This window comes from Saimiri boliviensis, chromosome 2, assembly GCF_048565385.1.
Source record: "Saimiri boliviensis isolate mSaiBol1 chromosome 2, mSaiBol1.pri, whole genome shotgun sequence".
NCBI lineage: Eukaryota > Metazoa > Chordata > Mammalia > Primates > Cebidae > Saimiri > Saimiri boliviensis.
In genome coordinates, this window is record NC_133450.1 from 39,133,298 (window position 1) to 39,156,482 (window position 23,185).

General features: G+C 43.2%; 1 protein-coding gene and 1 non-coding gene across 5 annotated transcripts in view; one reads left to right on the forward strand and one right to left on the reverse strand.

Annotated features, from left to right (window-relative positions):
• The first annotated feature begins 2,612 nt into the window (after positions 1–2,612).
• Positions 2,613–2,744, forward strand: LOC120364165 (small nucleolar RNA SNORA51). The gene has a single exon (XR_005579507.1). It is a non-coding gene; the product is annotated as a small nucleolar RNA SNORA51 (small nucleolar RNA).
• Positions 2,745–21,747: 19,003 nt separating this feature from the next.
• PPP1R36 (protein phosphatase 1 regulatory subunit 36) overlaps positions 21,748–23,185 on the reverse strand; it is a 40,634-nt gene continuing 39,196 nt past the window's right edge. For 3 of the 4 annotated variants that reach the window (XM_039468871.2, XM_039468870.2, XM_039468868.2), the window contains one exon: positions 21,748–22,708. In XM_039468871.2, the coding sequence (XP_039324805.1) occupies positions 22,522–22,708 (187 nt within the window). In that variant the 3' untranslated portion in view covers positions 21,748–22,521. The remainder of the gene's footprint in view (positions 22,709–23,185) is intronic. The other variant, XM_039468873.2, reaches the window with a different exon arrangement.

Below are 23,185 nucleotides of genomic sequence, written 5' to 3' on the forward strand. Positions count from 1 at the left end.
TGCTCCATCAAGTCATTTATGTTCTTCTCTCAGCTGGTTGTTCCAGTTAGCATTTCATCTAACCTTTTTTCTAAGGTTAAAAGACAAAAGAAACTAAGGTTCTTAGTTTCTTTGCATTGGGTTAAAACATGGTCTTTTAACTCAGAGAAGTTTGTTATTACCCACCTTCTGAAGCCTGCATCTGTCAATTCGTCAGATTCATTCTCTTTTTTTGTTTCCTTGATGGTGAGGAGTTGTGATCCCTGGGAGGAGAAAAGGTGTTCTGTTCTTTGATGGTTTCATCCTTTTTGCACTGGTTTTTTCCCATCTTCACGGATTTATCTCTGTTTAATCTTTGAAGTTAATGATTTTTTTTTTTTTTTTTTTTTTTTTTTTGAGACAGAGTTTCGCTCTTGTTACCCAGGCTAGAGTGCAATGGTGCAATCTTGGCTCACCGCAACTTCCACCTCCTGGCTTCAGGCAATTCTCCTGCCTCAGCCTCCTGAGCATGTGGGATTACAGTCAGGCGCCATCATGCCCAGCTGACTTTTTGTATTTTTCTAGTAGAGACGGGGGTTTCATTATGTTGACCAGGATGGTCTGGATCTCTTGACCTCGTGATCCACCTGCCTCGGCCTCCCAAAGTGCTGGGATTACAGGCGTGAGCCACCGCGCCCAGCCGAAGTTAATAATTTCAAGAGGAGTCTCTGAGTGGACCTTTTCTTCTGTTGAGGTTGGAGCTGTATCTTTTTTGGCCTGTAGAGGGCGTTGCTGGGCTCTCTCGGGTTCAGCCAGGTTGTTGGGTGGGTGGTCCTTCCCCGAGTTTGTTTGCAGGTGGGATTGGCCCCGCCTTCCCCATGGCGTCTCTCCTTCCCCAGCTGGATCTTCCTGGATGGGGTCAAGCTGGTGTATTTGCTGCCAAGCTCTCTAGCAAGGGCTTCAGTTTGAGTTCTGTGGAGGTGGGGCCTGCTGGGTCTTATGGTCTGTTTCCCTGCTTTCAACTCTGCCTCCGTCTGTGGGATGGTCCGTCCTGCTGGCGTTAGTCGAAACTCCCACCCAGGTCCCTGAGACAACATGCCATGCCTGGTGGTAGCTGCTGCTCAGATTTACATCCACTACCCATGGCACCCCACCGTCTGGCAGGACTGTGGGTTGCAGGAGGGATGAGGTAAGCACAGGGTCCGAAGGGAGCACGGAGGGGGTTAAGTCCCCTGACCCTCCGAGCCAGCTGCACGTTTAGGGTGGCGACGCGCCCCACCCCCAGTCTTGATTTGCCCCCCTGGGCAGCTTTCGCCCCCCCCCCCCCAGGCCTATTTTCAGTACCCTATCAGTCCCACTGAAACAAACCTGGCACCTCGTTTGGAATAGCGAGGTCCTCTAGCCCTCTGCGTCTCATTCGCTGGCAGCTGCAATCCCTGCTGGCTCCTCTTGGCCATCTTGCCCCACCCCCACCCCCCGCCGCCGTGCCCCCGCCACATTTATGATTTTAATTGGGTTAAATCTTCCCTTCCCTTAACAACATTTTACTTTGTTCATTTATTTAGCAAACCCTTCTCTAAAGGGATCGCAAAGGAGTCCATTTGACTTAACATGAGTAACTTCTCAACACACAGGGTAGGAGAGGAAGTGGAAGAGATCACAAACTTCAGTTTGTTCCGCCAACGATCCCAAGTGCGAAATCAATCAGATTTTTATTTGGCATCTGTGAAACTGACATGAGAGAAGAGAACGGGGTGAAAGTAGGGGAGTAGGCCAGAGGTCAGGGGCAAGACCGCAGAGCTGCCTCATCACATTCTCATTTTAGGAACTGACACGAGCATGTGACAAAGGCGTGGAGTCTTGTGACAGGTACCAACTATTCCTCCTGAGACTTCGGGTGTCACTTAGCCACGGATGGGCAAAGAACAATTCTGCCATTTACTTTGAAAACATGCTTGACCTTGTGTCATAGGAAAGCACTGAACACTCTTCATTCAGCTGCCTCTCCCCAGCCCAGCTCTGCAAAGAATGATTTCCTGTTAAGAATGCCGGGGCTATCTGCCATTTCTAGCGACGTGTGGGTGCCTTGGAACATACATGCAGCTTTGTCCCTTCAGGGTCCTCAGCCTGCAGGGCTGGGACTGGCCTCATAGGTGGCATAGCCACTGCCCTTCTTGCAACCCCAGGAGAGGCTGATTTATCATAGGATTCATTTATTATTTATGAAAACATCTGAGAGAGAATAAACATGCTGCCCGAAGGGAAATTCAAGGAGCTCCCCTAACCTCTGCTCAGCCCGAACCTTCAGGGGCGCCTGGTGACCTCAGCCTGCAGTTCTTCCTCCTCCACACCCTCCTCGTTCTATGATTTCTGCCTACCGTTCTGGTCATGAAAAACTCAGCAGCAACATTCAGGGGGTTGGAGCTTCTTGAATTTTTCCACATTGCTTGTATTCTGTACTTTCACCTATTTAGGAAATAGAGTAAACTGGAATGAGTACCGACTTCTAACGTGCTTCTGTGGGTTTGAGGTAATATTACCAGAACCCTTAGAAACAGGGTTCAAGGAAAGAGTTTCCTCCCACTCCATTTTCATCAGAGACAGGACATCTTGCTCTGGCATTTGCTGTTCTACAATTTAGAAAATGGTCTTGGAGCCTCCTGGTGCTTACCACAGGCTGTGTTCTTACACTGACTGTATAGAAAGAGGAGGCAGAGTAAACGTACTCCATATACACCTCAGCTCAGGCCTTGTGTCTGGTCTGTATTGTGAATAGGGGAACATAGAGAAAGAGAGAAAGAAAAAAAAAAAGAAAATGGTCTTGGTCCAAATGTGTAAGAATGATTGTAAATACACACACATATACAGAGAGAGAGAGAGAGAGAGAGAGAGAGAGCAGGATTCTTACTCTGAAATCCTCTGCAAGGCAGAGGTACAGCTTAAGCCCATGGCCTCTGACTTCTTGATGCCTTTGAATACTGCTTTATGTTCATTTTCATTTGGGAATGTCATAGCGCTATACCAACACTGCTTAGATAAAATACAAATAGTAACAGTTACAAACATAAAAAGAGCATCTACGTTATGATCTGCTCTCACATGCAGTCTCTCATTCCAACCTTACTCAGTCCTCTGGGCATCATCAAGTCATTATTCAGAAAACTTGGGTGCTGATAACAGCCTACCCAGGGTAATACACCACTAAGACACAGAGCTGAGATTTGAACCCAGGTCTAGAAGCTGACTCTAAAAACAGTGCTTGTTCAACTATTCTTGATCCTTAAAAAGGTGCATACTTCCCTAAGAAAATGTGGATTTTTTTTTTCTCTATTAGACAATGGAGTCCATTTGACTTAACATGAATAACTTCTCAACACACAGGGTAGGAGAGGAAGTGGAAGAGATCACTTATTGCATCCCCAGATTGCTTACTGACCAACACCAAGACAGAACCGCAGAGCCAGGGAATATCGCCTGCTGCAGTCAGGCCCTGGAACAAATGACCCATGTACCCTTGGTGCATGCCTTTTGCCTGTATCATCACGCTCTGTGCTCCAGCCATGAGTGCCTGTCCCTGGACTTGGCAGAAACTCTCACTCCCTAGATCTCCTCTCAGCTTCATCTTGAGAAATGCCCTCCTCTCTCCCTGACTTTCTGCAAGGCTTGTTTAACTGTCTGGGCTTCTATGAGCCTTTAGTGATTTCCCCAGGCAAAAACCATCAAACTCTGTGCTTCCATAGCAATTTGCACCTGAAATATGGCACCTATCACTTGATATTATAATGAACTGGTTTTGTTTCTTCCTCTCCTTGTTAGTCTGTGAAATCTCTAAAGGCAGGGAACAAGAGTTATTTGTCTCTCTAGAGGCCTAGCACAGGTCCTCAATAATGTTTAGTTCAACAGAATGGAATTTATTTAAATTGAATTACACTGGCACGCTAACTCAAAATTTAGGTACAGATATCATCTGGGGAATGTGATGAGGAGCATTTGTTAATCAAAAGGCCAAGAAGCCATTATTCTCACAAGCCACGCCCAGGTTTGCAAACCATGTGATTGAATATGTGTATTGTGTGCAAGGTAGCCACAGCTGTTGCATAAGATGTATAATTTTGTGATATAAAAATGTGATAGAATGAGGCAATTTTCACATGATGCCTAAAATATTGTGTCAGTGAGATGTTTAACAGAGATACCATGTGTTGTTGACAGAGTTGACTCAAAGTACAGCTACAAATTGAACCATAAGTTTGAGACAGTCTTTTAAACGGCTAGGAATAGACTCAAGGATGCTCTTCAGGGGTCTGTTCTAGAAGTTTTACCTTAGTAATCAGCCAGTAATCTTAGTGATCCGTCAATAATCACCCACTCTTTGGGGCTTTGTATCTATCATCTCATGTCATCCTCCCCACACACGTAGGAGGAAGACACTATTGCCCTCCCACTTCTCGGATGGGTAAACTGAGGCAGCTTGAGGTTAAAGTAACCTACCGAAGGTCTCAGAGGTGGTGAGTGGGGAGCTGGGATCTGAACCCAGGCAGTCTGGCCTCCGACTGCCTGGTGACTATAAGTCACCCGTCAATCTGCCTCAAGCGAACATGTCCTTAACATCTAGTGTAATCTGAATGATCACATATTTAGCTCTTGATTTCCAGCTGCATCCACTGAGATAGACAGAAAAAGATATTCAGCATTCTTTTTATAATCTCACCATGAATATTTGAAGACCACTTTTTAAGTTGTTTCTGAGTTTTCCTTCCATAGTTTAAACAATTCCAATTAGCTTAAAATTTCTCCAAGAGATCCTTTACCCCATCTCTTAAGTCACCTATAGCTTCTAGGATACACTTTATTTTGGGGGGCAGACTTTCAAAAGTTCAAAACTGCGTGGGAGTGTTCTCCAGTTAGGGCCTGACTAATGCCATACATGGGAAGAGGATTCAGGAGTTTGGCTTATCTTTTCCTCGGTAACATTCCAGCATTCCTAATGTTCCCTATTGCTGAGTAATTTTGCACTTGTGATACAACTGATAACTTTGAAAACTCCACAAGATTTTTTTTAAACGGTAGCTCTTCTAAGCTGTTTTTCATCTTGTATTCGTGGTATGGATCTTTTTTCTTTTCCTGTTTTGTTTTTTAGTTTGTCAAGGCCAATCTGAAAGGGACATACTGAGTTTAGTTCTCACTGTCTGGAATGTTAGCAACTCCACCTAATTTGGTATCATTCACCAAACACAAGATGCTTTTTCTCAACTCTATCATGTGGGTCACTGAAGAAGCTATTTATAGAAACCTCTTTTCCCATAAATATACTTTTCTGGCTTCCAGATACCATGGGAGTGATGAGCTAAGTTCACATTTTTCTTTCCAGGAACTGCAGTTGATTATCTGAGCTTTATGCCATTTTCTGAAGAAACAATCAAAACTCATTTCCAAATCTGAAGAAATACTGATGTTTGGCTTCAGTTCCTGGAGGACAACCAAAGCCGAATTTACCCTAAATACAGGAGGGACAGCAATGTTCTTTGGAAGCAAAAAGCTTGGCCTGGATATCTGGAACCTATTGAGAGGGCCCTGCCCCTAGTGTGCTCCGAGGCTGCTGTTCCTTTTAGTTATTGCCTAGCAGAGAAAAATTACAATCTGGTAGCAAGCCAAGGCAACTATAAACTGAAGTACTGGAAGTCTTTAAACACAGGTTATTGTACTGTTTATTTTAGATGTTGTCTCCTAGAAAAGTAAAGACAGGCCTTTCTAAAAAAAAGGACGTTCTAGGGCTTCTTGTTTGCTTTCCTATTTGTAGCATGATCTGAGGTACTGTTTATGCCAGTAAGTCCCAGGCCTAGCTGATGAGCAGCACCCGCCGGGGAGCATTTGGAAAATGCATATGGTCAACCCCTCTCTAATCTCCATCATGACGGTGGTATTGAGAGGTGGAGGCAGGGCAATCTCTATTTGTTAAAAGCTCCCCCAAATTGTTTAAATTGATTATGATTAAATTCAGGTAATAGAATACCAAGCAGTCTTTTAAGAAATGAATTAAATTTAAACATTTAATATGGAAAGATCTCACATTAGCCATACAGAATGTGTAGTAAGTTTCCATTTGACATAAATTTGTTGTGTATACATACTTATATATACTTACTATAATATACACATATGTAACCCATATATACATCTTGTGTGTGTGCAGGTATGTTGTGTCTAGTAACTCATAATAGGCACCAATCAGAAAGAATGCCCCCTGTAGTGCCAGAACATCTGTGCATGGTGTAACCCCTTTAGATGCTTATCGAGAAGGGGATCCCAGAAAAGGGGCCAGAGTGGCTGTATCTCAGGGGCCTGGAGCAGTGTCTATTTACCAACTGATGTTCACAAGCAGCTGAAGCTTGGTTCTTACATGCTGAAAATAATTCTGGAAGTATTCCCAAGAGCCCGATACTAGCAGCCTATCAATCAACATTGGCTGATTTAGTAGAAAGAGAACTGACTGGGTAAAGAGAATGTTGAGTACAATCTCCAAGATGGCTAGGAAAACAGACAAGAATAAAGGGAGGGTGGACAGCTAGCCACAGCCACAAGCAAGGCCACACCACTGACCCAGTCCAGCGAACCCCCTGCTGCTACCAACCGTGGTCGCTAGATGCTGTTGCTGATACCACAGCCACTTGAGGACTTCGGAATAGCACTTAGCGCATCCTCTTGTAACCATTTAGACATGCACCTGTTCGTCCCTCTGGATTGTGAGCCTCTTTTTTCTTTTCTTTTCTTTTTCCTTTTAAAGATGGGGTTTCACCATGATGGCCAGGCTGGTCTTGAACTCCTGACCTCAGGTGATCCACCCACCTTGGCCTCCCAAAGTGCTAGGATTACAGGCGTGAGCCACTGCACCCGGCCATGAGCCTCTTAAGACTAGGAATGGCATCTTATTAATCTCTGGATTTTCAGCCCCCAGCCCAGTCCCTGGCACAGAGTGAGCAGAATGCTAAAAGAAGTAAATGAGCAAATAGAATTTAATTGCTAGATGTTACATCAACGTAGGCAGAGACAGTAAAAGCTGAATTTAGCTGTATGTGTCACTTTCAAATCTCAACAATGAAAAGGTACATATGCTTTCTTATTCTCTGTTTGTCCACTGAAGGTTTGTCAGATGTGGCTTCAAAAAAATGCATGGCTTGGATTTCGTGGTGGACTAGATCTGTCTCTTTCTCTAAATGGAGCATTCTTTTTATCAGAGATTTTTATAAAACTATAATTCAATGAAGTTATCATCTTAACTTCAAATGTTAGGTCCAGATGAAGTGGGACCAGGTGTCAACTGAACTTCCATCTCTATTGAAATGTTTGTTTTAATTGTCACATCAAAAAATGTCCAGTCACATTTCTGAACCTTTCCTAAACAAGCAACTTGAAACCAAGCATAGAGAAAAAGCAAAAAGCAACTAAATATTAATAATTGCAGTGGTTTTCATACTCAGCCAGAAATCAGGGACATACATCAGAATTCTGGCTTTGCTGGAACCACAAACAAACCATATAACTCCTGCAAGTTTCACCTGCTTCTTCTAGGCCACAGAGGAGTGAGACTGGGAAGCTCTGAGGACGAAGGATAATAGCATGCTCATAACAATCATGATACAAAGAAAGTAGGTGGTCTTTATTTATGATTATACCTATCTACCAATTCACTATAAAAGGTATAAGCTCAGAGAAATGAAAACTTATGTTCACACACACACAAAACTGTACATGAATGTTTGCAGCATTATTTGTAATAGTCCCCAACTGGAAATAACCCAGATGACTTACAAAGGACAAATTAAACAAACTATGGTACATCCACGTAATAGAATACTACTTAGCAATAAAAATAAACTATCGCTAAATGAAATAACCTGGGTGGAATTTCCAAAGAATCATGCTAAGTAAAAAAGTCAATCCCAGTAAATGACATGCTAAATGAATCCATGCATATAACATTCTTGAAATAAGCAGTGTATGTGGTTATAAAACATGAGGGACTCTTGGCTTTTGTTGGTGTTGGTGGTAGTTTTAAACAGGGTCTTTAAACCACCATCACTCAGGCTGGAGTGCAGTCGCATGATCATGGCTCCCCACAGCCGCAACCTCCTGGGCTCAAGTGACCTTCCCATCTCAGCCTCCCAAGTAGCTGGGACCACAGGTGTGTACCACTATGCCCACCTATTTTTTTTTAATTTTTAGTAGAGATGGAGTCTCTGTATATTGCTCAGGGTGGTCTCAAGCTACTGGGCTCAGGCAGTCCTCCCACCTCGGCCTCTAAAGTACTGGGCTTATAGGCTTGTGCCACCATGCCCTGCTATATTCTGTGTCTTAACTGATTCAATATCCACATCCGCTGTAAAATTGTGCTACAATTTTGCAAGATGCTACCATTGGGAGAAACTGGGTAAAGCTTTCACAGGATCTCTGTGTATTATTTCTCACAATTGCATGTGAATCAGTAATTATCTCAAAATAAAGTTTAATTTAAAACAGAAATAAATGAAAATATATAAGCAACATAAAGCTGTAAAAATAGGAAATAAATACTTTGAGAGGCTGCAGCAAGAGGATTGCTTTAGCTCAGGAGTTTGAGACCAGCCTGGGCAACATAATGAAACTTCATCTCTACTAAAATTAAAAAAAAAAAAAAAATTAGCCAGGCATGTTGGTACATGCCTCTAGTCTCAGCTAATGGGGAGGCTAAGGTGGAAGAATCATCTAAGCTCAGGAGATCAAGGTTGCAGTGAGCTGAGTTCACTCCATTGCACTCCAGACTGGGCAACAGAACAAGACTGTGTCTTTAAAAAAAAAAAGAAGAAGAAGAAGGCTGAGCACAGTGGCTCATGCCTGTAATCCCAGCAGTTTGGGAGGCCGAAGCAGGCGGATCACCTGAGGCTGGGAGTTAAGACCAGTGTGACCAACATGGAGAAACCCCATCTCTACTAAAAACACAAAATTAGCCAGGCATGGTTGTGCCTTCGGCTGAGTCAGGAGAATTGCCTGAACCCAGGAGGTGGAGGTTGCAGTGAGCTGAGACCATGCCATTTGCACTCCAAGCCTGGGTGACAGAGCAAGACTCTGTCTCAAAAAAACCAAACAAACAAAAACATGACTCGATTATGAGATCCTAGGAAAATAGTGATATGACTTTTAGGAGGACTGGTCTTACACGTAAGTGTAATAGATGATCACCCAGAAAATATGGCTTCAAGACACTAAAACAGATACTTTGCAGCCCAGGTATGTCTTTGCTATGCAGTCTCTGAAAGTTCACCATTAGGGGCGCACTTCTTTGGGTTAAGAATTTTTGCTATCTGGGATTCTTCTATCGAAAATTCGAGGGCTGGGTGTTGCTCAGGTGATGCAGATAGAGGGGGCCCTGGGCATCTAAGACCCTCAGAACTTGAGAAAGAGCATCACCCCCTCCGCTTTCCTGTTCAAGGCAACCCCACCCCGTGCTTCCCATCCCAACTTTCTCATTTCCTCCAAGCATCCCTCTCTCTTGCATCACCAGTTTCGCCCTCCACTAGGTCTTGTGCATCAGCATACAAATGTATTCTAGTGTTGCCTGTCTCTGAGAAGCCAAAAGCAAAAATAGCCTCCCAAGCTCCTTGACTCCTCGAAACACAGAGCCTCCTAGCTACTGTGCCATTTCTTTTCCTTCCCTGCTCAGCAAATCCAAGGACTCTGAAATTGATTTGTCCACAGTCTTGGTCTCTGCTTTCTCACCGGCCTTTCTCCACTCAACCCATTTCAGGCAGGCTCCACACCTCTGAGCCTGCATGTTTGACCTCCACATTCCCAAATCTGATGGCCGCGTCTCTGTTCTCACCTTACTGGCTCTCTCTGAAGCATTTCTACTCAGCTTCCCATTGTCTACTTCATGACACAGTTTTTTGTCCCATGACTCCCCATGCTCTGGGTTTTCCTGTTATCTTCCTGGCTGTTAGCACATTCTGAAGCTGATTTGTGTTGTTGGAGACCTTAAGAAACGTAGCGAGTTTTATTTGCTCCTTCTCTGCCCTTTCTAACACATAGAAGACCCGACAGCTGGGTCCTTTACCTTTTTTCCTATCTGCATTCTCTTCTTAGGTAATTGTATCCGGTCCCATGGCCAGCGATTTCCAAATCTGTCTCCAGCTCTCATCTCTCCCCAGACGCACACATCCGTACTTGGATGACTAATTGGCATGTCAAGCTTACCAATCAAAACAGAACTGAAGCGTTCCTCCCCTTAGCCTGTTCCTCACATACCTTCCCCCATGGAAGCATGGTATGCTGAACTGCTTGGGCCAAAACGTTTGGAGTTCTCCTTGCTTTCTCTTTTCTCATCCCCTGTTTCCAATCTGTCAGTCTTATCAACTCCACCTTATCCAGGATCCGTCCCCATCTTCCCTCTCCTGGATCTTCCCTGTAGCCTCTAACTGATCTCCCAGCCTCCATTCCCCACTGTCCGCTCGCCTTGCCCCCAGCCCATACTCCACACCGAAGCCAGAGTCATCCTTTAAAACATTAACCGGATCGTGTCATTTCTTTGCCTAAAACCCTCCATCTGCTTCCTGACCCAATTAGTGTAAAATCCCAACACCCTACACACCAGTGAAGAACAAATCATCTGGTTGCCACCAACTCGCTCTCATTCATCCAGAAGGGCATGGAGCATGTCTGCCTAGTCATGGGGGCATTCTTAGGGTTTAGTGCAGCAGGTGCACAATAAATATTTGTTTGCCAATCAATGAATCAACAACTTAGTAAGAGAAACTAAAAAGTCTACATTGGTAATAACAGCTCTGTACCTCAGGGTCCTGACTTGAAGAGCCAGCATCTATAACCACCATGTTTCCTAGTTTGCTGTGAGAAGTCATGGGAAAAAATGGCCTGGTTTTAAAAATGCACACAATCGTTCTTTAATGGGTCATGTTACAGCCCTGACGGCATTTAGTGCTCCTCCTCATTTTATTCTTTGTAGGCAATGATACAAGACTCTGGAGTCCTCAGGCAAATGCTCAATTTATACCTTTCAGGTCTGCGTCAGTGTGGGATTATCAGAACACATTAAAGGATGTGTGTGAAGGGAAAGGAGTGAGTGTGGGAGAGGAGATAATTATTTCCAAGTGAAATGACTGTATTCAGGTAGCAACCAGTGCATTTAAACACAGTCAGTGGCTCAGAGAAACCACACAAAGGAACACGCTTCCCTGAATTAGAAAGTGTGTGGTAAGGCCACTGCCACATCCACGTGAAGCCTCTCTGCCCTGCTGCAGGCTCAACCTGACATTGATTTGAGTTGTTTAAGCATGTAGGGGATCTACCGCATTTTTTTCTTTTTCTTGAGGATGTATTTTGTTTGGTTTTGTTTTTAACATTCTCACACATGCTTTGGTCTGTGCTTGTTGCAAAGTGAAAGAATTGGAGAAGGGAATAAAATACTCATCAGTCAACCTGCAACTACTTCCAGGTAGTTTATGGAGAGTTGATATCCACTCACTTTTTTCTCTCTCTCTTTTCCATTGTCTGCCTTCTTTTTCCATCTGTAAATATTTAAGTTTGTTCCTCTGATAAAATGAGGGATGGCTTAGAAAACCACAATAACATTATTACATCTAAAAATTGCCAGGCATGGTGGCTCATGCCTGTAATCCCAGCACTTTAGGAGGCTGAGGTGGGCAGATCACCCGAGGTTGGGAGTTTGAGACCAGCCTGACCAACATGGAGAAACCCCGTCTCTACAAAAAATACAAAAATTAGCTGGGCACAGTGGTGTGCATCTGTAATCCCAGCTACTTGGGAAGCTGAGGTGACAGAATCGCTTGAACCTGGGAGGCAGTGTTGCAGTGAGCTGAGATAGCGTGACTGAACTCCAGCCTAGGCAACAGAGTGAGACTCAGTCTTAAAAATGGCAAAATAGGCCGGGCGCGTTGGCTCATGCCTATAATCCCAGCACTTTGGGAGGCTGAGGCAGGTGGATCACGAGGTCAAGAGATCGAGACCATCTTGGTCAAGAGATCGAGACCATCTTGGTCAACATGGTGAAACCCCGTCTCTACTAAAAATACAAAAATTAGCTGGGCATGGTGGTGCACGCCTATAGTCCCAGCTACTCGGGAGGCTGAGGCAGGAGAATTGCTTGAATCCAGGAGGCAGAGGTTGCAGTGAGCCAAGATCCAGCCATTGCACTCCAGCCTGGGTAACAAAAGCAAAACTCAGTCTCAAAAAATAAATAAAATAATAAAATTTTAAAATTTATCAATTATTTCTTCATATCAAATATCCCCTTAGTATTAAATTTCCTTAATTATATATGTTTAAATAGTTGGTTTGTTCAAATTAGGATCCAAACAAGGTCTACCCATTATATTAGACTGATGTGTCTTTTTTTTGTTTGTTTGTTTGAGACGGAGTTTCGCTCTTGTTACCCAGGCTGGAGTGCGATGGCGCGATCTCGGCTCACCGCAACCTCCACCTCCTGGGTTCAGGCAATTCTCCTGCCTCAGCCTCCTGAGTAGCTGGGATTACAGGCACGTGCCACCATGCCCAGCTAATTTTTTGTATTTTTAGTAGAGACGGGGTTTCACCATGTTGACCAGGATGGTCTCGATCTCTTGACCTCATGATCCACCTGCCTCGGCCTCCCAAAGTGCTGGGATTACAGGCTTGAGCCACCGCGCCCGGCTTTTTTTTTTTCTTTTTGAGACAGGGTCTGGCTCCGTCACCCAGACTGAAGTGTACTGGAGTAATCATGGCTCACTGCAGCTAAATTTTTAACTTTTTTGTAGAAAGAGGGTTTTGCTATGCTGACCAGGCTGGTCTTGAACTCCTGGCCCTAGGCAATCCTCCACTTCGGCCTCCCAAAGTTCTGGGATTACAGGTGTGAGCCACCATGCCTGGCCTATATGTCTTTTGTCTCTTTTTTTACTTAAAGTGTCTCCTTCTAGACCTTTATCCCCTTGCTATTTGTTGAAGAAACCGAGTAATGTTTTCTGCAGAGTTCTCCTCATTTTGAATCTTCCAATTGCATCCCTGTAGTGCCGTTTACTGTGTTCCTCCCTCCCTGAATTTCCTATAGATTGGATGTTAGATTTAGCGGCTCAGTCTGATGCAGGTTTTGTTTCTTGGCAAGAACATTTCATAGGTATGCCTCGTGCATACACAGGGCAACTCATAGAGGCCCAGGTATGTTGTAAATTTCCACTGGGGGCACCTGATGCTCAGGCATCTCTCAAGATGTCAGCTGCCACTGATAATCAGTACCTAGATCCATTATTGCACTAAGATTTCTCCAAAGGGTAATAATCTAGCTGTATCATTCCTTTTTAATTTATTACCTGGAATATTTCTATAAAGAGAAAATTTCCCTCCTCAACTATTTGGGTCGCTCTGAGGTACAATTTGGAAGGGAAATCACCACATGCCGTTTTCAGACTTGCAGGGTAGAAGAAGCCAGGGAAAAGAGGCAAAACTGAGATGAACCCTCTGGGCTACTCAGTAAAAGTTCCTCAAGGCATTGGCACAGGAGGAGGGCGGAGCTACTTACGGAAATGAGATTTGAGATCATCTAATCTGCGGGTCTTCATTACTTCTGCATGGATAATTATGAGTTGGCTGACTGCTAAGCCTTAGTCTCCACGATTCCTCACCTGCCTGTCCCCTTGTTCCATTATCGTTTGTCCTGACTCCTAAATTCAGCTCTGAGGGCCAGAACCCCACATTATACTTCTTGAGTCCCTCGTAGCCCTAGCAAGGCACTGAGCCCTGATTTGCCTATCAATGAATGACTGCTGTAAATTCAAGGTGATAAGTTACTTATTTTATAATAATTATCAAAAGCATTTCTGAAGTGTCTGTCTGGTCACAGGGCTAGATGGAATGACATAGTTCCACCCCTCAGTAAGTCTTAAATCAATAATGGACAACACTGTCCCAGATCAACATGAAGGAGATAGAAATTTGAACCAGTCTTAAATATGCAAAAGACACGAATGTTCCAAAGGTAATATGTTACTGCCAGGTTGCCTGCCAGAGGCTCACCCCAGAGCACACTCCTGGCCTGCCTTCCATGCATTAGGATGCTTACATTCCCACCCACTTGCCAACAGTCATGATCATTTTTTTCTTCGAATCTTTGCCAATTCTACAGGTAAAAAAAAAAGAAATATGTTTTTTTGTTTTTGTTTTTGTTTTTTTGAGACACAGTTTCACTCTTGTTGCCCAGGCTGGAGTACAATGGTGCAATCTTAGCTTGCTGCAATCTCCACCTCCCGGGTTCAAGTGATTCTCCTGCCACAGCCTCCTGAGTAGCTGAGATTACAGAGGCCCACCACCGTGCTAATTTTTTAATTTTATTTTTTATTTTTAGTAGAGATGGGGTTTCACCATGTTGGCCAGGCTGGTCTCGAACTCCTGACCTCAGGTGATCCTCCTGCCTTGGTCTCCCAAAGTGCTGGAATTACAGGCATGAGTCCATCCTATGTTCTAGGTTATACTTCCAATTAGTAGATAGAATGAACCCCTCTTCCCATTGGCCATTTGTGTTCCTCCTTTTGTCGCTGGTTACCTATTCACATCTCTTGCTCATCTGCATTCAAGTCCCTGTGTATTGCTGGGTGGGACTGGGTGCTAAATGCCACAATGCATTGAAGTCCAGAACACTTTTAAAACAAATTATCTACTGTTTTTTAAAGGGAAAAAAACACAGCCAGGTGCAGTGGCTCACTACTCTAATCCCAGCCAAGGCAGGTGGATCACCTGAAGTCAGGAGTTCGAGAGCAACCTGATCAAAATAGCGAAACCAGGTCTCTACTAGACATACAAAAATTAGCCAGGCTCCACAGCATGGGTCTATAGTCCCAGCTTCTCCAGAGGCTAGACAGGAGAATTGCTTGAGCCTGGGAGGCAGAAGTTTCAGTAAGCTGGGATCACGCCATTGTACTCCAGCCTGGGTATCAGAGTGAGACCTTGTCTCAAAAAAAGAAGAAGAAGAAGAAGAAGAAAATACATGTATGTAAAACATGCTTGAAGAAAAGTAGCTTTTGGCCAGGCACAGTGGCTCACACCTGTAATCCCAGCACTTTGGAAGGCAGAGGTGGGCAGATCACGAGGTCAAGAGATCAAGACCATCCTGGCTAACATGGTGAAACCCCGTCTCTACTAAAAATAGAAAAATTAGCTGGGCATGGTGGGGCATGCCTGTAGTCCCAGCTACTTGGGAGGCTGAGGCAGAATTGCTTGAACCCGGGAGGCGGAGGTTGCCGTGAGCCAAGATCACACCAGTGCACTCCCAGCTTGGCGACAGAGCTTGTAGTAAGCTTTGAAACTTGTTGTAAGCTTTGAAATAAGAAAGTGTTAGTCATCCAACTTGATTCTTCTTTTTCAAGATTGTTTGGGCTATTCTGGGTCCCTTACAATTTTAAATGAATGTTAGAATCATCTTGTCAGTATAGGGATTGCATAGAATATGTAGATTAATGTGAGGATTACTGACATTGTAACAATATTGTCTTCCAATCCACCAACATAAGATGTCTTCATATTTATTTTGGTTTTCTTTAATTTATTTCAGTGATGCTTTGCAGTCTTCAGTGTACCAGTTTGTTCTTTTGTTAAATTTATTACTGAGCATTTTACTATTTTTGATGCTATAGTAAATGGAATTATTTTCCTAATTTCATTTTTGGATTGTTAATTACTAATGTATAGAAAATCCTGCAACTTTGCTAAATTCATTTATTAGCTCTAATAGGTTTTGTGTATTCCTTGGGATTTTTTTTTTCTTTTTTTCTTTTTTTTGAGACAGGATCTCAATCTGTCACCCAGGTGAGAGTGGTGCAGCCTTAGCCTCCTGGGCTCAAGCAATCCTACAGCCTCAGCCTCCCCAGTAGCGGGAGTAGCTGGGGCTCCAGGAGAACACCAGCATGCCCTGCTAGTTTTTGTATATTTTGTAGAGATGGGTTTCACCATGGAATTCTCTATATACGAGATACTGCCATCTGCAAAAAGCAATAGTTTTACCTCTTATTTTCTAATGTCTTTTGTTTCTTGCCTAATTACCCTCACTAGAATTTCAAGTACATGTTTAATAGAATGGGTGAGAGTAGACATCCTTGTCCTGTTCTTGGTCTTAAGGGGAAAGCTTTCAGTTTTCACCATTAAATATGATGTTAACTGTGGGTTTTTCATAGGTACACTTTATCATATTGAGAAGACTTTGTTTTGGTGAGCTTGACAGTTCTGAAGAATATGGGTCAGGTATTTTGTAAAATGCCCATCCGTTGAGATTATTTCATGTTTTTCTCATGATTAGACTGAGATTATGGGTTTTTGGAGGAAGACTGCAAAGGTAAAATGCCATTCTCATCACACCAGATCAAGGGAACATAAAGGACACATATTATCAACTTATTGTTGATGTTAACCTTCATCACCTGGGAAAGTCTTTGTCAGGTTTCTCTAATGTAAAGTCATTCTTATCCCCCTTTTCCATACTGTGCTCTTCAGAAGGAAGTCACTGTGTGTGGCCCACACATAAGGACTAGGAAGTTATGCTCCACTTCCTTGAATTTCACAAATCATTGGAAATTCTTTGTGATGGGAGATTTTCTTATTCTCTTCACTTATTTATTCAGTCTTTTTTTTTTTTTGAGACAGAGTCTCATTCTGCCATCCAGGCTGGAGTACAGTGGTGTGATCTCAGCTCACTGCAACCTCAACCTCCAGGGTTCAGGTGATCCTCCAACCTCAGCCTCCTAAGTAGCTGGTACCACTGGTGTGCACCACCACACCCAGCCACGTTTTGTATTTTTTGTAGTGATGGGGTTTTGCTTTGCCCAGGCTGGTCTCAAACTCCTGATCCCAAGCAATCTGCCCACCTCAGCCTCCCAAGTGCTGGGATTACAGGTGTGAGCCACCACACCCAGTCATTTATTTATTCTGAGACAGGGTTACACTCTGTCACCTAGGTTAGAGTGCAGTGGCACAATCATAGCTCACTCCAGCCTTAAACTCATGGGTTCAAGTGAGTCTCCGGACTCAGCCTCACAAGTAGCTGGGACTACAGATGCATGCCACCACTCCTGGGTATCTTATTTCTTTCTTCCTTTTTTTTGAGATGGAGTTTCACTCTTGTTGCCCAGGCTGGAGTGCAATGGCGCAATCTCATTTTACTGCAACCTCCACTCACGGCAACTTCCACCTCCCAGGTTCAAGCAATTCTCCTGCCCCAGCCTCCCAAGTAGCTGGAATTACAGGTGCGTGCCACCACACCTAGCTGATTTTGTATTTTTAATAGAGATGGGGTTTCTCTATGGTGGTCAGGCTAGTCTCGAACTCCCAACCTCAGGTGATCTGTCTGCCTCAGCCTCCCAAAGTGCTGGGATTACAGGTGTGAGCCACCGTGCCCAGCATTTTTTTTTTTAAGTTTTATTTTGTAGAGATGGGATTTTGCTGTGTCGCTTAGGCTGGTCTCAGATTCCTGACTTCAAGCAATCCTCCTGCCTTGGCCTCCTAAAGTATTGGTATTATAGGTATGAGCCCCTGCACCTAGCCACATTCTAAATGCAGTTAAATTACTTTGTCATAGTGTGCCTCCCATCCAGAAATTTCTGAACTGCCAAAATATTTTTTTAATTTACATACATTTAGATTCATGCTTTGTGCTATAAAGTTCTGAGGATTTTGACCAAAGCATAGTGTCATGTGTTCACCATTACAGTATCATACAGAACAGTTTCACTACCCTAAAAAATCCCCCACACTTCACTTATTCAACCTTCTTCCCTCACCTGAATCCCTGGCAACGACTGAGCTATCATCTCTATAGTTTTGCCTTTTCCAGTATGTCATATAATTGGAATCATACATACATATCGGACTGATCTTTTGTGTCACAGTATCCATTTAAGATTCTTCCATATTTTTACATGAGTTGATAACTCATTCCTTTTTACTGCCAAATAGTATTCCACTGTATGGATGTAGTGCAATTTATCAATTTATCTATTAAAGAATATCTTGGTTGCTTCAGTTTTTGGTAATTATGAAATTATATTGCTTTATAAACATTCAAATGGAAGTTTTTGTGTGCATGGGTATGTTTAGCTTTGTAAGAAACTTCCAAACTGTCTTCTAAGGTACCACTTTGATTCCTACCAGCAATGAGTAAGAGTTGCTATGTTCCACATCTTCAACGAACATGTAGCACTGTCAGGTTTTTTGGTTTTAGCCATTCTAAGAAGTGTATAGTGGTATCTTACTGTTTTAAGTTCCATTATCTAATGACAGATGATGTCAAGCATCTCTTCACATGCTTATTTCTCATCTGTGTATCTTCTTTAGTGAGGTGTCTGTTCAGATCTTTTGCCCATTTCTAAATTGGGTTGTTTATTTTATATTGTTGAGTTTTACAAGTTCTTTGGTATATTTTGCATGTAAGTCCTCTATCAGATATGAGTCTTGCAAATATTTTCTCCCAGCCTATAGTTTATCTTTTCATTCTCTTAATTGCTGAATATTTTGAATTTTAAAAATTTCTTGGTAAGCTTTAACAATACACCTGCTTAAAAACCATCAAAGGGTACCCATTCAAGGCTGCTACTTTGCGAATTGCAAAAAGAGACCCCTCTTTGGAAAGATCCAGAAGCAGGCCAAGACATTCAGGTTTCAGCCATGGCTGGTGCCTTTGTGCCGGGCACAAACTGCAAAATCTCATTGCCACAACACTCACTCTTCTTAATTGTATCCTTAATACACTTTAAGAACCTTCCACGATGGGGTTCTTGCCTATTTTCCAGCCACATCTCACCCTTCTACCTTTCCTCTCTATACCCACAAGAGCCTTATCTCAGCAACTTGAAGGAGCCTTGCTTCCAGCTTCAAGGCTTTACTTAGTTCCCTCTGCCACTGTGGCAGGCTGTTTTTAAGACAGCCCTCATTGATCCTCACCTTCTTGTATTCATGGGCCTCATGCAGTCCCCTTCCCTTGAGAATGGGCTCGACCCTGTGACTTGCTTCTAATAAACAGAAGAAAGCAAAAGTGATGGAATATCAACTCCAGCATTAGGTTATAAGGGACTAACTTCTATCTTCCATGCACATTCTCTTCTCATTTGCTCACTCCGATGAAGACAACTGCCAGGCTATGAGCTACTTATGAACAGGCTCAGATGGCAAAGACCTATGGCTTATGAGGATCTGCGATCTCACTCCAACAGCCTTGCCAACAATGACTTGAGTGATATTGAAAGCATGTCAATCCCCAGTTGAGCCTTTAAGCAACTTCATTTTAGCCCTTGTTGCCACTTTGAAGCCTTTTGAGAGACCCTGAGTCAAAGGAGTCAGCTAACCGCCACCATATTCCTGACCTACTGAAACTGTGAGATAATAAATGTTGCTGTTTTAAGCCACCATGTTTTTAGGTAATGTTATACAGCAGTAGACAATGAAGACAACCAGGAATATTCCCCTCCTAACTTCCCACCTCTCCAACTCCTTTGAATCATCAGTTCTCAGATTTAAATGCCGATTCCTCAGGGATGACTTTCCCTTTCCCTGACAATCTTCCACGTACCAGCAGGCCTCTGATGATACATTCTAATAGCATCCTCTTCTTTCTCTTTTGCAGCACTTATCACCATAGCAATTCTTTCATAATCTGAGTATTTGTTTCATGCCTGTCTTCCCTCAAGACTGTCAGTTCCATAACTGAGCAGGCTGTATTTATTTCATCCACACTGAATGCCCAGCACCTAATATGGTACCTAGCACAGAGTGGGGATATAGTAATTGTAGAATAAAAAAATGTAAACTTAAGAATGAATTAGGCCGGGCGCGGTGGCTCACGCCTGTAATCCCAGCACTTTGGGAGGCCGAGGCAGGTGGATCACAAGGTCAAGAGATCGAGACCATCCTGGTCAACAAGGTGAAACCCCGTCTCTACTAAAAATACAAAACATTAGCTGGGCATGGTGGCGCGTGCCTGTAATCCCAGCTACTGAGGAGGCTGAGGCAGGAGAATTGCCTGAACCCAGGAGGTGGAGGTTGCAGTGAGCTGAGATCACGCCATTGCACTCCAGCCTGGCTAACAAGAGCGAAACTCCGTGTCAAAAAAAAAAAAAAAAAAAAAAGAATGAATTAATAAATAAAGTACATCTAAGCCTCATAGTTCAGAAAGGAGGGAGAGAAAAGCCTAGTAAAGATAGTTACAAAAGTCTCATAATTCCAAGGCTTTAAAAAAATAATTATTAAACAAAACAGCCAGTACAGTGGCTTACACCTAGAATCCCAGCACTTTGGGAGACTGAGGCAGGCAGACTGTTTGAGCTCAGGAGTTTGAGACAGCCTGGGCAACACGGTGAGAGTCTGTCTCTATAAAAAATACAAAAATTAGCTGGGGATATGTGGCATGTGTCTGTGGTTCCAGCTACTCGGGAGGCTGAGGTGGGAGGATCACTTGAGTCCAGGAGGTGGAGGCTACAGTGAGCCGTGATTATGCCACTACACTCCTGCCTGGGATCCTGGGTGACAGAGTGAGACCCTGTCACAAAAAACAAACAAAAACATGTCAACATATTCTAGATAAAAATACATTGTGACAGAGTGCATTATAACCGAATTCTCTGCTTTAAAAACAGGCAAACCAGGGTTACATGATAGTCCAGGAGTTGACTTGGGTAATAACGGATGAGAAAGTGAAGACAGAGGGCATATTTAAAAAAAGCTGCCCCAGTATTTGGAACTGGTGTTCCTCTGCCCTTGATATTGAGTCTGGGAAAGGTGTCTAGTTTTTCTATGAAGCTGAATGCCAAAAGAGGATGTGGAAGCCTGAGGATAGTCCTTGGCAAATTGAGTCCAGTTGTTTTAGGTTACTAAACTCCAAACCCTTACAGGACTTTTAAAATGATAATATTACATGATCAACGGCTCTGTATTCCATCTAGTAAATTGATTTTATTAGCAATTCTTTATCTTCACTGCCCACCGGATAACATCCAACTCACTCCCTAACGGGATGTTCAGGGCTCAGCTGACCTTTCCGGCCTGGCCTTCTCTGGCTGCCTGCTGCAAACACCATGCTCTTGGCACTCTGCAGTCACAGGGTCCACTTTCCCACCTCTGCGGCTTTGCACCCACTCTTCCTCTGACTGCGAGTTCATTACCACCAAATCCCTTCAAAGCTAAGTTCAAATCAGAACTCTCCTGCTGCCCCCAGAACTCACTTCTCCATGGTTCTGTCTTCTTGAGGCACTTGTGTGTTTATTGCTTTTGTGGCCAATAACATATTTAATATTATGTTGTGATGATGTATGTATTTCATTTATCTTCTCTACCACATAAACCTGAAGGATATTGTCTTTGTCTTCATCTTTTTTCCTATATAACCTAGTACATGGCTCTGGATAGAATAGGAGCTTAATATATATTTGTTATTAAATAAATAAATGAAAGAATGAATGTTAAAAGGCTTCTAAATGAATCTGATATACCTTATATCCCAATGGCAGTAATAATAATAATATAGTCATAGATTTAATGTTAAAAAGTCTTAATTTGCCTTTTTGATTATGAAGTTCTGTTTTCACGTGTACCAAAGAAGACATCTCATAAGGCAAAAATGAACTTAGAAATGAATAAACAAGGCCAGGTACAGTGGCTCACACCTGTAATCCCAGCACTCTGGGAGCCTGAGGCAGGCAGTTCATTTGAAGCCAGGAGTTGGAGACCAGCCTGGTCAACATGGTGAAACCCCATCTCTACTAAAAATACAAAAAAAAAATGAGCTGGGTGTGGTAGCACATGCCTTCCCAGCTACTCAGGAGACTGAGGTAGGAGAACTGCTTGAACCCAAGGTAGAGGTTGCAGTGAGCTGCGATTGCATCACTGCCTGCCAGCCTGGGCTACAGAGCAAGACTCCATTTCAAAAGAAAAAATTTGAGAAGTGAAAAGCAGAATGTTTATTCACTAATGCACTAGAGCACTGGCTAAATGTTCTAATACGTTACTCTTAGTGGTCACATACAGCTGAAAGAAATAAAAAACAAAGCACACTACTAAAAATAGGAAAATGAGCTTTTTAAGAGCTTTCAGGAATTTTTTTTGTCTACTGTTGAACTTTAAACTAGATAATTTAAAAATTTTTTAAAGCTTGGCTGGGTGCGGTGGCTCACACCTGTAATCCCAGCACTTTGGAAGGCTGAGACGGGTGGATCATGAGGTCAAGAGATCGAGACCATCCTGGCCAATATGGTGAAAACCTGTCTCTACTAAAAATACAAAAATTAGCCGGGCATTTGGCAAGCACTTGTAGTCCCAACTACTTGGTAGACTGAGGCAGAAGAACCGCTTGAACCCGGGAGGCAGACGTTGCAGTGAGACGAGACTGCCCACTGTGCTCCAGCCTGGCAACAGAGCAAGACTCTGTCTCAAAAAAAAAAAAAAAAAAAAAAAAAAAATTAAAGCTTAATAATAATAACAAATAGCCATCTTCTATAAAGTCAAAGTAGTTTACTTGAAACACAGGGACTTATTACAGAAATGGAATGCACCAGGCTACTTAGGGCCCAACGTTTGAGAGCACAGTGTCTTCATGACCAAGTCCAGTGTATCCTGAATCCTCATACTGTTTTTTTCCATCAGGGAAGAATGTCTCACAGATGATTTTGTGTTTTCCTCTGGATCAAGGGGGTGAAGCGTACGTGGGTTGAATAGACATCGAGGCTCCCCTAAGATGCCAACTCTGTGAAAAGAATTATTGGGATAGCTGAAGTGGTGAGGCCAAAGATTGACATGCGGGGTTGCGATTGTGACTGTGGCTGTGTGTGTGTCTGTGTGTGTATGTGTACATGAAAGCTAAGATACGCTCGCTCTCTCTTTTTAAAAACTTTCCCTGTTTCTGTGAACTAACCACTGTAGTCTTTTTTCTTTTTCTTTTCTTTTTTTTTTTTTTTTTGAGATGGAGTCTCGCTCTGTCACCCAGGCTGGAGTGCAGTGGCACGATCTCGGCTCGCTGCAACCTCTGCCTCTTGAGTTCAAGCGATTCTCCCATCCCAGCCTCCTGAGTAGCTGAGACTACAGGTGTGTGCCACCATGCCTGGCTAAGTTTTGTATTTTTTAGCAGAGATGGGGTTTCACCATATTGACCTGGCCCTGTAGTCTTCTATATGAGTCCAAAAGTAAATCCTTAGCAAGATTTTGTACTAGTGCTTCCCACATT